General features: G+C 31.9%; 2 protein-coding genes across 2 annotated transcripts; one reads left to right on the top strand and one right to left on the bottom strand.

The window, feature by feature from the left end:
• Nucleotides 1-3718: 3718 nt before the first annotated feature.
• On the top strand, nucleotides 3719-15538 carry LOC123265100. Its single transcript, XM_044728726.1, has 12 exons — nucleotides 3719-4755; nucleotides 5255-5381; nucleotides 5693-5823; nucleotides 5930-6064; nucleotides 6200-6364; nucleotides 6891-6979; nucleotides 7048-7228; nucleotides 7316-7538; nucleotides 7605-7763; nucleotides 12153-12304; nucleotides 14661-15098; nucleotides 15177-15538. The coding sequence occupies exons 1-12, from the start codon at nucleotides 4692-4694 to the stop codon at nucleotides 15425-15427; spliced, it is 2115 nt and encodes a 704-aa protein (XP_044584661.1). The 5' UTR covers nucleotides 3719-4691; the 3' UTR covers nucleotides 15428-15538.
• Nucleotides 15539-16309: 771 nt separating this feature from the next.
• Nucleotides 16310-18045, bottom strand: LOC123265157. The gene is made up of 5 exons (XM_044728816.1): nucleotides 17853-18045; nucleotides 17252-17301; nucleotides 16862-17044; nucleotides 16534-16624; nucleotides 16310-16434 (listed from the first exon to the last, which is right to left on the bottom strand). Exons 1-5 carry the CDS (start codon nucleotides 17881-17883, stop codon nucleotides 16382-16384), a joined length of 408 nt encoding a protein of 135 aa, XP_044584751.1. The 5' UTR covers nucleotides 17884-18045; the 3' UTR covers nucleotides 16310-16381.
• Between the last annotated feature and the right edge of the window lie 671 nt (nucleotides 18046-18716).

The following is an 18716-nucleotide window of genomic DNA, read 5'->3' as shown; positions in this document are numbered from 1 at the left end:
TCCCAATATCCGTCAAAATTCTTTATTTTAATTTAAAATAATTTAAACAATTTAATAATTGATAATTTTTACTTATTTAATAAAGTAAAGTAATAAAATGACTTTGGTATTTATTACTTGCCGGAATAAATAAACAGATTTGGCAATAGTGCGCTTGATTATACCCATAACTGAGACGTGGATGAGTGTGTGACTTAAACATTTCTCTCTCTGTAACTATATTTCTATCCTTTTCTTTTTTCTCAGCTGTTGACGCGATGTTGTCAAATCTTTATTCGAATAAATGGCTGACGATAAACGAGTTACAAACATAAAATTTGACTTTAAATATTTCAAAAATTATATCGGTAATGTATTATTATTAAATTGTTTTTATATTTTACAATAATCCAAGTTTCTTGTGTATAGTTTTTTATCCATTAAAGTTGGGAGGTTAATATTGAAAAAAATAATTAGTCTCGACAAAAGTTTGTCCGCCATAAGAGCCCGTGTATAAGGAGATAAAATATGTGATTTTTAAAATTTAATATCTAAGTAACTAAACGGTGCATCTTTTTTAAATTTTGGAATTAGATAAATGACGTATTTATTTATACGTATATTTTATTTCAAAGCTCAAAGTTGGAAATTATTTTTTACATTAGATTCGCTCGAACTTCCTTAAATTAAGAGCATTAAAATATCAAACGATTAAAATTTTTTAAAAAATCGTGTTAGAAAGTTTTTCATTTTTTTACTCTAAAAAATAATTAACAAAATTTTACCATAGTTAAAATTCAGAAAATAAATATCTATTAAAGTTATTAATTAATTAAAATAAAATTTTTATTTTTCTTTCATCTAAATTTTTTTCTAATAAATAAAGACAAAATTTTTGGCTGTGTTACAGGTCTACTCATAAAATCTCTACTCACAGCCATCAACGACATCTGCACTCAATTACATTTTTATTTAAAATCATCTTCATTCAGTCACAACTTTAATCATTTAAATCTTTACTCTGATTCAACTTTATTCAATATTATTTGCCTTCAGGTAGAACTTTAATCAGTTACAACCTTATTCAAATTCAACAGTAGTCAATTACAACTTTGCTCAGTCTCAATTGTATTCATTTTCAAGTCTATTCACTGAATTTTTAACTCAGTTATATCTCTATTCACTAAGAATCTATTCACTTACATTTGTAATCATTTACAACTGTACTCACGTTCATCTCTACTCACGAATTTTTACATTATCAATTAACTATAAATTTGTGAGTAGAGATGAACGTGAATACATCTAAAATGAATACAATTGAAACTGAGCAAAGTTGTAATTGACTACTGTTGAATTTGAGTAAGGTTGTAACTGGTTAAAGTTCTACCTGAAGGCAAATAATATTGAATAAAATTGAATCAGAGTAAAGATTTAAATGAATAAAGTTGTGACTGAATGAAGATGATTTTGAATAAAAATGTAATTGAGTGTAGATGTCGTTGATGGCTGTGAGTAGAGATTTTATGAGTAGACCTGTAAACACAGCCAAATTTTTTACATTAAAAATACATAATTAGTAATTAAATCATAATTAATATAGAAATTTATGTCATTAAAAGTTAATGTCAAGAAATTATTTAAAAATTTTTTATTGGATACGGGTATCAATACCCGCATAAATTTCAGGCCGAGAGAAAGTTAAAACAATAAGAAGTAATAATTAAAAAATGGTTAAATTATACTAAACAATCGGTATTAAAAACAAAGATTCAAATGAATCATCCTTGATGGATGGCATACTTTTAAAATACGCGTCGATAATCACAGTTCGACGTATAAAGTGAGAGAAGTTTAGTAGATTCACGTCGATTAGAGCGAATATTCAAATGAATTAAGTAATTCTGAAAAAATTTTAAAAAGTCCATGAAAAAATGGTAATTGGGGAGCGAACTACTCGCATCAAGGGCTCGTGACATCCGTTTCCGTTATTTATTAATCTGCCTTGGGATTCCGGTGCATAATAATTCTATCTCGGCTAAAAATCAACTTGCCCATAAGTACGTAGTAACATTTAAAATATAACATTGTTAATGCTTTAAATACATATCTGGATGCACAGACCGTGAAGTACGATTTGCCAACAACTGCATTTAGCTATACGCATTTTAATAACCACACAAACACTCAAATTTTTTTTTTTTTTCACTTAAAATAGTCTTTGCAAAAAAAGATTTATTAGTTAATAATTGCTTGCAATCAGTAAAATTATTTTTTATGACGAAATTTTAGACTGAGATTGGATCTTTGGGTGTTAGTCATCTATTTTTAGTACGGTAATTATTTACTATTATCTATTTTTTTAAATTGGATTCTTAAATAGTGGAAAATTGAAGAAAAAAAATTATATACTATCGGCAATTTATCTTAATTTTAAATTGTGTGATTTTTTTTTATTACCATAGCGCCGCTAAAAGGTAAAAAAATAAATAATCTCTTTAAAAATCTAATATTACGGAAATATACTTAAAAATTCGAAGATTTATTACTTCATTTATATGTTCTGTATTAAATTAATTACGTGTAATGACGCGAGCCATAGATTGTTAAAAAAATTAAGTTGATTGAAGGAAAAAAAATTTTAAATCATTTGATTTAAAAATTTGAGAAGTTAGAAAATAATCAAGTAAATTTACTCTTTCTGTAATTTGTTTTTCTTAAAAAAAAACCTATTTAGACGAGTTGACGAAAAAAATTCAATGCGTGTTCAACTTCGTAAAAAAAAAAAAATAAATAAACCATTTTTCGGTTTTATCTGCATTGTATACATAGCATGAGAAAGATTTTTTTCGAAAACCAAAAATTTTGTCTAAAAATTAACAATTCCATCTAAAAAAATTAAAAAAATTGTCCGGATATGACTTGATATGCTCGTATGTAATTTGTCTACCAAAAGCAGTGTTTAAAATCACTAACAGAAGGCGCATGGTCGCTGAATTGTCTCTTTACTAGAAAGTTGAATCCCAAATTATAAATCATTTCTTTTACTATCGAACTTAATAAAGAATTATCTTACACCTAATTAGGTTTTCTATAAAAATTTTTCATATTATAAAAAAAAACTAAGTCTAAAATAATTGAGTCAAAGCGAAAAATTATGAAGAATCACTATATTTAATTACTCTTTATTAAATTGAATAATTTATAAATAATATCAAAAAAACTATCAAGATTTTTAAAAACTGAAATCTAAAGAACTTATCTGACATCGGTATTAAATTTAACCAACTACTAGAACAATTTTTGTTCAATAAAACCCATTAATTGCCACACAAATTTCTATAAAAATTGAAAAATTATTTTTTTTCTCATACATAGTCTAATAAGTCCACTCCTGAAAAATTTTTCACTGGTCAAAAATTTCTCTACTTGATTCAAGACGAACTCTTCAAAATAATTTTTTCTCTGAATCAAATGAATTTTTTTCTTCTCTATCGTAAAAAACTTTCAGTACAAAATTCACCAAGATAAAATATTTACCAAAAAACAGACGAAATACTTAAAAATTAGACTTAAAGTACTTAAAAAGCCATTAAATTCTAACTAGTATAATCTGTAATCATTGATGCTTGAACAGGTGGTCCTACATAACAAAAGTACGCGCTCAAATGTACTGTTCCGTGTTATGTAGATACAGTAGTGTTGTATACATCATATATCATACATCGTACATTGTATAAAGTAACCATCACCCACGGTACCGGGCTAATACAATTGCGATTGCATTTTATTTAACGTTCAGTACAGAACAGTAAAGTACACAGACGTTAACAATCCGCTGGCGGTGTCGCATCACTTTTCATTTGTATACTTTTCATTGAATCCCAGGCATTACTCACAAGTGTACCCATATCTGCCTACATGTTTACTCTTCTTTTCACTCAACGCTATGCATTGTCATGCTAAATAACTAGTGATAAATAATATTAATACAATAAAAAATATATCTTTATATTTGATGAAAGTTGCAAAAGTGTTTAGTTTTGTTTCTAGGACAACGATAAAAATGTGTTTTATTTTATTTTAACGTTGCCTTTATCTAAGATTATTTGAATATATCGATACTCACCAATCATGCCTATGCATACACCTACATACACTTTTTTACATATGTGTATCACTATTAACGTTAACATGTGTAATAATGAAAACCGAGTGACCCAATTGTCAGACAAACAAAGCTGCTTTACGTAAACGCGTTTTTAGTTTACTTATTTTTTTAGTTTTTTGTTATTTGTGTGACAGTGGGTGGGTGAAGATGGAGAGGTGGAACTTTTGAGATTTTCCACTACTAAGAAGTCTTTACTTTTTTAGTTAGATCACATTCGATCAACATCCGCGAAACTGCCTTGGAAAAAATATAATTAATAAAATTGGTTTTAGTGGAAATATTAATTAATTTTTACTAAACAATAGTGATTACACGTGTCATGAGTTATGTAATGGTAATATACAATAATATATGGTGATGATGATATGAAAAATAGAGTTTAGTTGGTAGGAAGACGATAGGCTGATATATGTTGCTGTTACTGCTACTGTGATTGCTGTGCGGATAGTTTTGATTGGCTCAGTTGATAATTTTTTCCGAAATTTTAATTTAGTAATTTTATTTTAAATATTTACTTGAAGTTTATTTGAGTCAAGAGGTAATGATGCGAAGGACACGGATACAAGTTGTTGTTATCATTCACCTAGTCTTCGGCGGTATTACAGGTTAGTGCTATTTATAATATTTATTGTCTACTTTTATTACGTGATGAGAATATTTTTTTTTCTGTGTTTCATTCACTCGTTTTGTGTAATTTATTCGTAATATATGTCTTTATTTTTTTTTTCTTTTTATTTACTTTTGGTAAAATATATTACTTTGGCTGATAAAAATATTCACATGCTATTTTGATTTTTTGTGCAAATAATATTTGTAATTGATGTTATTCATTATTGTGAGTCATTTATTATTCCTAGTTTAAAGATATTTTAATAAAAAATTAGTTTTAATTTTTTTTAATTAATTATCTTTGAGTTAATATAATAGAAAATTGAAGATAATTAAATTACATATTTGAAAAAAGTAAATTTCTTAGAAAAAAATTAAATCTTAAGTTTTGATAAATGATGTTGGATTGACAATTTAGTTTTTAATTGGTTATTTTAAATTAATAGTATAAAATTTTTTTATATTATTTGTATTGATGTAATTTTTGTTTTTTAGTTGGAGAAAAATGTGGAAATTGGAGTTGGGAAAAAGTGGACGGTATGATGCCGGAAAGTTATGTTGCGAGTGATATTCTTTATAGTGCAGCAGATAATGATGGAATTGTAACAGCTTGTTTTGATAGGTAAATTTTGATCAATAAATTTTTTATATAAAGTGTTTTATTTACTATTCTCTATTATGAGTAACTTTTTCAATGTAAATGAAATAATTATAAGATAATTTTATGAGCACTGAACATCTTCAATACAAATCTTTGAATAAATTAATGTAATGTTTGAAATTTAAATTATAATTGATTTAATTATCAGTGTTGTGAAGTTAATAATTAAAATGATTCATTGTTTTGATAACATATAATTAAAAATCGTTTGTCATTATTAATACTAGTTACAATAATAATATAAATAATAATAATAATAATAATAATTTTAGATGTTTAAATGCAAATTGTACAGGATTTTTCATTGATATTGAGCAAAGCACGTGTTCAAAAGTCACAACAGAAAGTGGAAAATTTGAAACAGCGCCAACATTTACTTATTACCACAAAATATGTTTACCAGGTATTTTTTTATAGTAATAATATATAGAATAGGTATTAATGAAAAATAATAAGTAATAATATTGTAACATTGATAATCAATGATAATTATTATAATTATAAATTAGTGCCAGTAGAGTGCAGTAAAGATAGAATATGGCAAGTACAAAGGACCTTGGGAGAAATCCTAATAGATACGACGGTTAATTGGCTACCTGAAGTCATGACGAGGAGTAAATGCTATCAGAAGTGCATTGCAGCAAGTAAATTATAGTTATATTTTAAATTATTTAATTGTTTATAATTTATCTATCCATTTAAATTATACAGTACCATTCGTCTCATAATTTAGATAATTTTACAATTCAAACTAATCAGGTCATTTATTATTTTTCAAGGCAATAGATGTAAATCTGCACAATTTCGAGCAAGCATTGATCTTGCTATCGGTGATGTTCAAGGTATTTGCGCTCTTTTGTCTATAGAAAGAGGTATCAGGCCGCAATCTTACCGGGCAGCGCCGTATCGTGATGAATATTTAGAAATTCAGTGCCATAAATTATGTAAGTTTTTTTTTTCTGTTAATAATTTACAAAATATTTGAAAATAATATCAAGTTAAGAGATGAAAAAATTTTTTCATTTTTTTTATTGGTAATTATTTAAAAATAAAAAAAAAAATATAATAATTTAAAATTTTGCTAGTAAATTTATAAAAATAAATTTATAATAGAAAAAAATATATTTTTTATTTATTTATTTATTTATTTTTTTTTTAATTTGTTTAAAGTCGCATAAACTACTAAGGTCATGAGCGACTACGGTAGGGGGTAAATTTTTGAGATTGGAACTCGTTTTATTTTTTGGGCTGAGCAGAATAATACACTTAAATATTGAAAATATTCATTGGTGTACGCCGGACTCGAACCCGGTCCAATGCTTTGGTAAGCAAGGGCCGGATCCGATAGGGCTACTGCGCGCCTTTTTTGATTTTAAAAATTTCTTCTCTGTAAAATAATTTGTCTGTAATTTCAATTCTTAATCAAATTCTTAGCAAAAAAAAAAATAATTACAAATTTTTTATTTACAGCAAATACTGATTATTGTTCATACGCAGAGTTTAAAAATGAGACGTTGCCATACTCAGATTTAAAATTAATCAATTATGATGCAAAACAGGTAATTTACTAGAAAACTTCATTCACATAATTAAATAAATAATTGAATAATCATATAAATGATTAAAGTGCGAAGAGAGATGCAATGAATCAAACGACGGATTTATTTGCCGTGGATATACGATCAATTACGCATCAAAGTACTCACCAGTCTGCTTGCTGCATTCCTATGACACGATAACTGCAGGAGTTAGTTCATTAGTCAAAGCTACAAACGCAATTTACAAAGAACGTGAACCCTGTTTAAATCGTAAAAATTTTTCATTCATAATTTAACTTTTTCACAAATCATTTTCTTCTAATCGATGATTTCAATTGGCAATTAAATTTGTTTCAGTAAAAGTATCATGCGGGAACTCGAGTGTAATTATCGAACTAGATACTCCAGAACCATTCAACGGCAGATTATACGCGAGTGGTTACAGCGAAACTTGCAACGTGCAAGGTACCGGTTTGAATAAAACGATACTTGAGTTGCGGATTCCTGATAAAAAGGAAATGGGCAATGGCAATATTGACTGTGGAATTCTACCGGCGTATGCTATAGAAGACAACAATCAGTAAGTTACCAACTGTCGCAATTTAAATATTTAGATTGTAAAATTTATTGGCGTTTTTTCCATTAGAACGCGCGTTGCCGTTTGGGTAACTGTCGTAGTACAATTCAATGCAATAATTCAGAGATTGGGCGATCAATCTGTAAGAGTGGGATGTACTTTGGATGATGAAGTTCCGGGGCCGAGAAATATAACTATTGGATCAGGATTTGATTTTTTGAATCCTAAGTAAGTTAATTCTTAATATTAGACTGAAAAAAAATTTGATACAAGAGAAAAAATTTTGAACCGAGAAAATTAGTATGAAGAGTTTCATTGTCTTGAAACAAGAAAAATTCTTGAATCAAGTGAACTTTACTCAAACCAAAAACGATTTAAAATGATTAAGGTAGTTATCATAGTATAATATTGTCAAAAAATTAGAGACTATACGCGTCGCAAAAGTATTTGAGTTTGTAGCTATAAGTAATCCATAATTTTTACGTAAGATTGTACCCGTGGAGACGTAATCCATACAGAATTTCTGTCCGTAGATACATACTTTTTCATAAATTGTTATAAATTTAAGTTATATTTATAAATAATTAGACGGTCAAAAATTTTTAACTTCCCGCTAAGAAAATCGAAGATTTTCAAAAATCGGGAAGTTATTGTTTTCACTCCGTTTTGCAAAAATCGAGTTTTCATCAGATCTCGACGTTTTAAGGTCACAGGAAGCTTCCCTGACTATCCCCGCGAGGTTGTCACAGTGTCTGTATGTGTGTGTGTGTGTTTTTTGTTTTTTTTTTAACTTAGGGGGGGGGAATCCCTTTTACGGATTCCAGGCATAGCTGTTCGGCCTGGATATGTGGCGACTCGACGCAGCGTCATACTAAAACTCGACGCTAACGCCCCTACCCACTAAACCCTAAACCCCTTTTCTTCTTTCCTCTAATCCCTCATGGAAACCGCCGTCAGGCATTACTTCGTGAGGGGAGGATCTAGCTACTGCTATTCCTTCTGGTGGCTAAGGTGTTATTTTTCCTTCCTTTTAGTTTCTGTCATTTGCCCTTTTTCTTTCAATGGAACGCAGCTCTGTAAGCACTTCGGTGGTAAACGTGCTTGTGGCGTTCCAGGCAGCTTCGGATGACAGCATTTCTTCTACTATTGACTCTGGTGTGATTTTCTTGTTCAGGATCTTCTCTAACTCATCAGGCTGTGGGTTAAAACGAGGGCACTCAAAGAAAACGTGCTCCGCATTTTCAGCAACTCTTGGGCAAGACGGACACTCTGGGGAATCATCGTGCTTAAAGCGATGAAGGTACTCCTGGAAACAGCCGTGTCCTGACAACATCTAGGTCAGATAATAGTTGGCCTCGCCGTGATTCCGGTTAAGCCAAACGTCAATCCTTGGTATAAGTCTATGAGTCCATCTTCCCTTCTCCGCAGCATCCCATAGTTGTTGCCATCTTGCTATACTATGTTGTCGCTCTTCAGTTCTCAGTTCTTCAGCGCTCAGTGTAGATGACCTCTTTCGGTGGTATAAGTTCCGTCTTTCCTCAGCTAGGACTCTAAGAGGCAGAGTTCCAGAAATGACGCACACTGCCTCCTCGGATATTGTGCGGAAGGCGCTTGCAACTCTCAGTGCACTTAATCGGTAGACCGGTCCGGCTTTCCTCCATGATTCTTGGGTCTCCAGCGCGTCTGCCCAAACGGATATTCCATATGTGAGCACTGATGTGACTACTGACGACAGCAATAGTCTCCTGCTCTGCTTCGGGCCTCCAACATTCGGCATCAGTCTTGATAGACTAGTTACCACCGCTGATGCTTTAGCACTTACGTGTTCGACCTGTTGCTTAAAGTTCAGTCGGGCATCCAGCGTCACCCCCAGATATCGGATAAATGGTTGCGATGCGATCTCCTGCTCGCCGACATTCAGCTTGATGTTTTCTACGATCTTTCTGCTGGTGATGAGCACAGCTTCAGTTTTGTGCTTGGCTAACTCCAACTTCATCATCTCCATCCATAGGTTAATCCGGCTAAATGTGATATCGAAAGCCAGATTGATCTCTTCCAAGTGTTTCGCGACAATCACTACCGCTACATCATCGGCATATGCAACAAGTTTCACCTCTGATGGTAATGCAACTCTCAGGAGACCATCATACATGATGTTCCACAGCAAAGGACCTAAAACCGAGCCCTGTGGCACTCTTCCGGTTATTTCGTACTCCCTTGGACCGTTTTTCGTGTCATATTTGAGGACTCTGTCTGTAAAGTAGTTTGCTACCATTCTGCGCAGGTATCCTGGCACTTCTTTATCTTCGAGAGCTCGCATGATGCAGTCCCAGTTAGCGGAATTGAAGGCATTTTTGATGTCCAAGGCAGCTACTAAACAATACTTCTTTCTGCCACGTACCCATCTCTTTCCAGCGATTGCCTCCTTAGCTGTGTCGACCACCAGGTTGATCGCATCCAGCTTTGATTGTCCTTTCCGGAAACCATACTGGCCTTCTGCTAGGAGTGGATCGACGGCTGCTTCTATTCGTTGGTGCATTATACGTTCTAATATCTTACCCGCTGTATCCAGCATGCAGAGTGGTCGGTAGGATGATGGCTCGTCCGGTGGCTTCTTCCCTTTAGGGAGAAGTACAAGTCTTTGCTGTTTCCATCTTCTAGGAAAAATCCCTTCTTTGAGGCACGAATCGTAGGTATCTAAGAATAGATTTGGCGCTGCTTTAATAGCTGTTTTTAATGCAATATTCGGGATTCCATCCAATCCCGGTGCCTTATTATTCCCTACTCGGTTGCACGCCTCCATCAGTTCCTCTTCTGTAACAGGTGGAATGTCTTCTCGATTTACTGGCAATGAAGAATAGCCGAACTTACTTTGTCGAGGAAACAGCGTAGAAACTATTCTTTCCAGGAGCTGTGGACACGTAGGTGATGGCATTGGCTGGCGCTTCAGGTGGGTCATGACCACCCTATACGGTCTGCCCCATGGGTCCTTTTCTACCTCATCGACGAGTTCCTTCCAACAGCGTCTTTTGCTATCTTTGATGGCCTTGTTCAGTTCTCGTGTGTGTGTGTGTGTGTGTGTGTGTGAAAGTATGTGAACCGCTTATAACTTTTGAACGGCTTGACCGATTTCATCGCGGTTGGTGCCATTCGAAAGGGCTTGACCAAACTTAGATTTTTAAAACTATCTGGACCGATTCAGATCAATAGATTTTGAGATATCTTAAAAAAACTAAAAAAAAAATTTTTTTCAAATGTGGTTTTTTTGGAATAACTTTTAAACGGCTTAAAGGTTCAATCCCAAAAACTAATCAGCTCTTAACCTCAAAAAACCACGTTGATCGCCACCAGTCCGGTCAAAATCGGTTGATTTGTTCGAGAGATATCGTGAACGAAAGAAAACCGAAAAAAGTGTTTTTTCGAAATAACTCCAAAATTCCTAGCGCGATCAATTTAAGATTCTTTGTGAGGCTTGAAAAACTGCGTCGAATGCTTCTAACCGCGTAAAAATCGGTTTATTCATTCAAAAGTTAATGCGGTTTAAATATTCAAAAAATAGTGTCTTATCAAATCTCTATCAGACTTTTGAGCTCGAAGAGCTTTAAAGCATAGGAAAGCAATCTCTTTGAGCTCGGAGAGCTCAAAATAACCCATAAATTGTATTTTTAAGCTCGAAGAGCTCAAAAACGTCATTGGTGCAATTTTAAGCGCCTAAGGATGGAATTAGCGGGAAGTTACAGGGATGGCCTTCAGGGTTAACCGTTTTCCTAATTTTTTTTAATTTTTTTAAACTCACAACAAATATATTAAAAGACTGTCAATTTTTTTAAAGTTCTGACAGTTAGCTTTTTTTCTATAAATAAGAAACTGATACAAAACTGCAGAAAGCGTATGCAATCAATGTTAAATATCCAATTTTTAATTGAATTCATCTTGGGTTATAGGCGGTCAATCGGCTTCAAATTTTAAGGGTAATTGTATCATTATGTCCTTAATAAGTATACAAAAATTTAGAATTTTTGGACAGTATGCGTTAACTATGACAACTACCTTAAATTCTTCAAAATGATTTTTTTAGATCAAGATTTTTTATCTTTAAGCAAGTTAATTTTTAAAGTAAAAAAAATATGATACCACAAAAAGAAGGTCAAAAAATTTTGCAATTACTATATTTTGAAATAAGAGCCGTAATACTTGAAGATAAAATACCCGCATTCATGAAAAAGATTAATAATTTTTTACCTATAAACTATAGTAGGTACTTGTAAAGAATTTATTTTAATTTGTAAAAATATCAGGTCTATCAAGCTAATAGCATGGATTCGTTCATCAGGCATTGACTTATTATTCAAGCAATAAAATTTATTTGGGGTGCTGAATTTGTTTCTAATTAGTTACTCTATTTAAAATATTGTTGCTTGCTTAGATTCCGAGAAATCAATAATAATAATAATATCTGTCCAAGATGGGTTTTGCCGCTGCTAGCTTGATACGCCCAAAAATATCTTTTAATTCAAAGTTTGGTATTTTGTATTTGATAAAATTTTCTTAAGTCAATTTCTGTTTAAAAATGTTCAAAATTTTAAATTAATTAATTTGATAAACATACAAATATAGCGCGGGACTCCCACCAATTGTTGGAACAATTTTTAATACCACAGCATCGCCAATGGTGTCGATGAGGATCTTGGATGAAAACATGCGAGAAATCGTGTCTGCAGAATTGGGACAAAGGCTTGTGTTGGCGATTGAGATGAATCCACCTGATGGTAATTAATCCTTACAATTCTTAAAAAATATATTTTTACTTAGAAGTCAAAGTAGCAACATGTAGATAAATTTTCTGATGAGGCTATTTATAAACGATAAAATAAAATATTATTATCAAGATTTTGAACTTCCCGCTAAGAAAATTGAAAATTTTCAAAAATCGGGAAGTTATTGTTTTCACCCCGTTTTTCGAAAATCGAGTTTTCATCAGATCTCGACGTTTTGAGGTCCTAGGAAGCTTTCCTGACTATTTCCGCGTTGATGTCACGGTGTCTGTATGTATGTATGTGTGTGTGTTTTTTTTTTTTTTTTTTTTTTTTTCCAGGAGGGGGGAATCCTTTTTACGGATTCCAGGCATAGATGTTTCGCCTGGATATGTGAGACTCGACGCAGTGTCATGCAAATACTCGACACTAGCGCCCATACTCACTAAACCCTAAACCTCTTTTCTTCTATCCTCTTATCCCCTATGGAAACCGCCGTGTAGGCATTACATCGCAGGGGGAGGAATTAGCTGCCGCTCTTCCTTCTTGTGGCTAAGGTGTTGTTTCTACCTTCCTTCTAAATTCTGACTGGATCTTTTTCTCTCAATGGAACGCAGTTCGGTAAGAACTTCTGTGGCGAAAGTGCTTGTGGCGTTCCAGGCAGCTTCACTCGACAACATTGCTTCTACTAACGTCTCTGGTTGGACTTTCTCGTTCAAACAATTCTCTAACTCATCTCGCTGAGGGTCAAAACGTGGGCACACAAAGAAAACGTGCTCTGTATCTTCAGCAACTCCTGGGCAGGACGGGCACTCCGGAGAGTTGCCGTGCTTGAAGCGGTGTAGATACTCTCGGAAGCACCCATGTCCTGACAACAACTGCGTCAGGTAATAGTTGACTTGACCGTGGCTCCGGTTCATCCAAACGTCGATCTTTGGTATAAGACGATAAGTCCATCTACCTCTTCCTGCGGCATCCCACTACAATTGCCATCGTACGATGCTGCGATATCGTTCTTCTGTTCTGAGTTCTTCGTGGCTAAGTGTGGTTGACCTTTTCCGTTGGTATAGGTTTCGTCTTTCTTCAGCTAGGACTCTGAGGGGCAGAGTTCCAGAAATGACGCACACCGCTTCCTCAGATATTGTTCGGAAGACGCAAGCTACTCTTAAGGCACTCAGACGGTATACTGGTCCAACCTTTCTCCATGCTTCTTGTAATTCTAATGCGTCAGCCCAAATGGATATTCCGTACGTGAGCACTGATGTGACCACAGATGATAATAATAGTCTTCTGCTCTGCTTTGGACCTCCGACGTTCGGCATATGTGTGTGTGTGTGTATAAATCTCTCATAACTTTTGAACGGATCATCCGATTCGATCAAAATAAGCGGCGTTCCAAAGAGTTTCTTTGCCCTTAGAATTCTGATACTAGTTTACAGAATTTGAGTCGATGAATTTCGAGAAATCTCAAAAATAAAATTTCCAAAAATTCCTTTTTTTTTAATATCTTTTAAACGGCTGAACCGATCAATTCCAAAAACTAATCAGCTCTTAACCTCAAAAAACCACGTCGATTGCCACCAGCCCGGTCGAAATCGGTTGATTCGTTCGTGAGATATCATTGTCGAAAAAAATTGAAAAAAATGTTTTTTTTTTCAGAATTTCTATGAAATTTTTAGTCTGACCAGTTTACGCTTAAAGATTCTTCAAATAGCTTAAAAAACTGCGTTGAATGCCGTAAACCACGAGAAAATCGGTTAATTAATTCAAAAGTTATTGCCGTTTGAAAATTCAAAAAATAGTGTTCTATGAAACTTCCATCAGCTTTTTGAGCTCGGAGAGCTCAAAATTACACAAAAATTATATTTTTGAGCTCGAAGAGCTTAATAAATAAGTGAATCGTCGAGCGCTTAGGTATGGAGGTAGCGGAAAGTTGCAGGGATGGCCTTTAGGGTCAACCGTTTTCCTAATTTTTTTATTTTAAATTATACTTAAAAATTTGGAAATTTGAAGAAATTAAAAAGTATAAAATACATTTTAATAAATCTAAAACAAAACTAGTGAACAAAAAAATTCATTTTATTAGTTTAAATTTCTAGTAAAGTGTCTTTAAATTTTTTATTATATTTAATCAACTACTAAATCAATTTTTTTAATAAAACATTTTAATTGGCGTACGTACGTCTACAAAAAAAAAGATGTAACAAATTAATTTTTTATTTTCACAAATAGCCTAATATGGCTATGTACAGCCATCAAAAATTTTCCACGGGCTTATAAACCCATTCTACGATACAAATATACTTCTCACAAATATTTACTTATTATCTAAATTATATAGACAAAAAATAACTAAAAAAATTTTTTTTAGGCCCTTATGATATGGCAGCAGGGCACTTGGTAGCAAGTAGTACCTCCGGCGATGCATCAATACTCTTACTAGACGAAATGGGATGTCCTACCGACGCAAAAATATTCCCCGGGATGTTTAAAGACCCCGTTAACAATAAATCACTGATTTCAACTTTCACGGCTTTCAAATTCCCGGACAGTTACCGAGTGAAATTCAACGTGATAGTGCGTTTTTGCCTGTCTGAATGTCCTCCTACGAGGTGTAAGGGCGACATTGTGTCCTACGGACGGCGTAAAAGGTCAGCGGCAACAGTCGCCGAATGGAATGAAGTCAATTCCGAGATGGATACTATTGAAGAATTGCCGCTGGAGTCTTCAATTATTGTCCGGGACGCGATAATTGCTGCCGATCCATTACGCTCAGGAAAAAGTGATACAATTTTTTTAGCTGGCGAACGTGAGTGGCTTCTTTATTATAATTTGAATAAAATATTTACAACAGATATCAGCAATTATAATTATTTTTTTTTTCTAGAATCAATGGAAGGATTACTGTGTGTTGACGCAGCACTGGCATTAGGTCTCCTTATTTTCTGGCTAATTGTACAAATTCTGTTAACAATGACTTGTATATATGTGATAAGAAAATACCGGAGAGTTGCGCGCAAAGCCGAAGAAGACCGTGCAGACATTTTGACGAGACACTTGTACGGTATCCATGGTGGTAATTTTGAAATTTCACGGCGGGTTCGGTGGGCGGATCACAACGGCTCTACCATCAGTTAATAGTTCATTTAATTATTAGCTTTATTTATTGATAATGCCAAATAAATTATATTAATATTACATTTTTTTATACTTAGTTTTAAGAAGTGAAACAATATTTTGTAGAAATTTTCTGATTTGTACTAAGTGTTTTTTTTTTAAATATATATGTATGTTAGAATTATGGTAAATTATAATTTTAAGTCCAAAGATTTGTGTATTGAAAGTTATTAATAAAAATAATTGTTTTTACATCATACTTCCAAATTTAGATGGAATAAATTCTATGTACCAAATTACTAACATAGCAAAACTTCAAAAAATTTATCTCTCTAATTTGACTTGGAACATTGAACCAAAGAGAGATGATTTTATAATCCTAACGCGAAAAGCTAATAAATAATAAATTATTATTATTACTACGTTTAATTAAATAAAATTAATTACTTTTATGTTTATTAAATTAACTTTTTTATGACAATTTTTAGGATTTCTTAACAAATAAATTATTATAGAGAAAAATTTATGAAAAAATTATGCTTGCAGAAATTAAAAAAAAATTTTGATACAATTTTTTTTAATATTGAAATTTATTTCTTATGTCAATTTAATTGATTTTTAAAAGCTCTCAGTATTTATTTTTTTAATGAATAATTATTTTTTTATTTGGATTCAATAAATAAAAATAAAGAATTCACCACGCTGAATTTTGTCGAATTTTATAAAAATAAGTGAAACAATATTTATCCAAAATTTTTCAGACAATCGAAATTAAATCCGTCCATACAAACTACAAATAAATTAACGCCCACATAAAATTTTTTCAATTTAATTTTTTTTTTGTGAAAATTCAATTATTTTTATAAAAATACTTTTTCTCAAATTGTCAATATTTATTTACATTTAATATAAAATATTTAAAAAACAAAATAATATAAAGTAAATTTATTACACAAATGATTTAGTTTTTGAAATTTAACCTCGAGCAGAACTTGTAGAACAAGTTCCATAATAAGAAAGTCTTACATCTGCAAAAAGATAAATAAATTATATTCATTAACAAAATATAAATAAGAGAAGGTTAAGGTTACTAAAACGGATGGCTTTATTAAAATTTAAATAATTACCTTTACCACATGCCTTCGCGCAGCCGAGGCGTCCAGGATTACTGTAAACAAGACCGTCAGAGCCGCAAACTGGATTAAACTCCGACGTCGCCTATTATTTAAAAATAATGAATAAATAAATGGTATTTAAACTACGGTAGGTAAATAAAAATGTTGAGAACCGGTTGTTAATTGCCCGGAGGCTATTTGTCATTGGAATAAAACTAAAATAAGGCATTAACGACTGGTGTAAAATGAGAGTCATTAATCATGCGTATTAAATTATATTTTTTTGTGAATAAAATTCTTTTCTTTTTTTGTTTTTATTATAAAGTGGCTGAATACTAACGAGGCAATTCTGAAGGCAAGTAATCCTAGCAGGAGACATTGTTGTTGTTGTTGGTGTTGATGGGCCTGTTGACGTCATTGGAGGACGCATGTTGTTTATTCCGTCGATTAAGTTTGGATTGTTGCGATCTGCGGGTCCGTCGAATATAAATCCGTCTACTTGATATAGGTCCTCGTAATCGATCTGTTAGTTAAATTATTTTTAGTTTAAAAGATCTCTAATTGTTTAAATAATTGTTAATTATAACAACAAATTGACCAATTTTTTAATAAAGCAAATTCAAAAAAATTTTTTTTTCATTACAAATTATTTGTTAAGAAAATATTCAAAATTATCAATTTCCATTAGCTTAATTTATTAACGTAAGTTGTGTATTTATTGATTACTTACTTGTGGGCGGGCTTGGGTCATTAATATTCCGGCGTAGATTATCGCACAAGCTGGTGAAAGAATAAAAAATTATAGTTTACAAAAAATTATTTTATTGGGATTTTACTTGTTGAAAAAATTGAATGAAAAATTTTTTATTTAATACTTTATTGAAATTTTGTACTGAAAGATTTGAAAATTAAAAAAATTTTTTAAATGGAGTAATTGGAAGTTAAAAGTAATTTTTTTGAAAAATCAAAAAAATAAACGAAAAAGGATTTTAAAAAAAATTTCACTCAGAAAAAATTGATTCTTAAAGAAAAAAAAAAAAATAAAAATTCAACTAGGACCAAGACAATTTTGATCTTACTTAATTTTCTTAGTTCAAGTAAAATTTTTTTTCTGCAATTTCTCAAAAATTGGAAAATTAACAATTTGCCCGATTTTCCAAATTTCGGCAAATTAAAATTCTAAAAAATTTATGATCTTATATTTTTACAAAATTAATTTTATTTCGTATGTGTAATGTCGAAATAAATGGAAAAAATTTGAAAAAATCAAAATTCGAAAAAAAAAAAATTTATTTTCATCTCGTTGAAAAATAAATAAAAAATTCACTTACCGAAAAAACAATTTACTTTACACGACACCATGTTTCTCCAGCAAACTTAATTACGTACTCGTAGAAAATAATAAAAATTGATCTCAATACTGAATCCACGACCTACTCAAGTTGATCGATCAACCGACATTGATTCTGTATCACCTTAGCTCTATATTTATATAAATGAGATTTACCGAGGACTCGCGCGAAGACATTCGAGATAAGTGAAAAAAAAAAATCCCGATTCTCGCTATTCGCCTCGGGCATTCCGCTAATGTATCTTGTGCTCGTGTCTGACATTATTTCGTCATCCATGTGGTCAAGCGACATCATATTTTTCACACTAATTATAAATACCAACTATTTTCCGCTATGATACGTCATACATTCTCAACACGCGATACTTAATTAATCCTCGGTACTCAAACTTCATATGATTTTTTTTTTATTTACACTCATTTTGTTCCACGTAATGGAGAGAAATAAATAAAATAAAGTTTTGAGGAGCAAATAATGAAAATTTACTGATGAAAGTAACTCAATTAGTTTAATGTTCTGCAATAAAAGGTATTTATTGTTTTATCTGTTTCAGATTGATAAATGTAACAAAATCCCGTAAAATTTAATGACTAAGACAGTAAATAGGTTGAAATGGATTTGGAAGTACTTGCAAAACGGAAAATCCCCCTTTTAACGGAGTGATTACTTGGTAATTACTTTATATTAAAGACGGGTTTTTTGGTCGAGTAAGGAGGGAAAATTTTCAGTGGCTCGTAAAGGCCGAGAACGGGGATCGAGGATTTGAAGTAAATAAAGTGAGGTGCGGTTTCATATTAATGATAGTGTAATTTATTAGCAGGGGAATCCTTACTTTTTGTTGTG

This window comes from Cotesia glomerata, linkage group LG5 (assembly GCF_020080835.1).
Source record: "Cotesia glomerata isolate CgM1 linkage group LG5, MPM_Cglom_v2.3, whole genome shotgun sequence".
NCBI lineage: Eukaryota > Metazoa > Arthropoda > Insecta > Hymenoptera > Braconidae > Cotesia > Cotesia glomerata.
The sequence above is the reverse complement of the archived record's forward strand: the minus strand, read 5'-3'. Positions and strand labels throughout refer to the sequence as shown.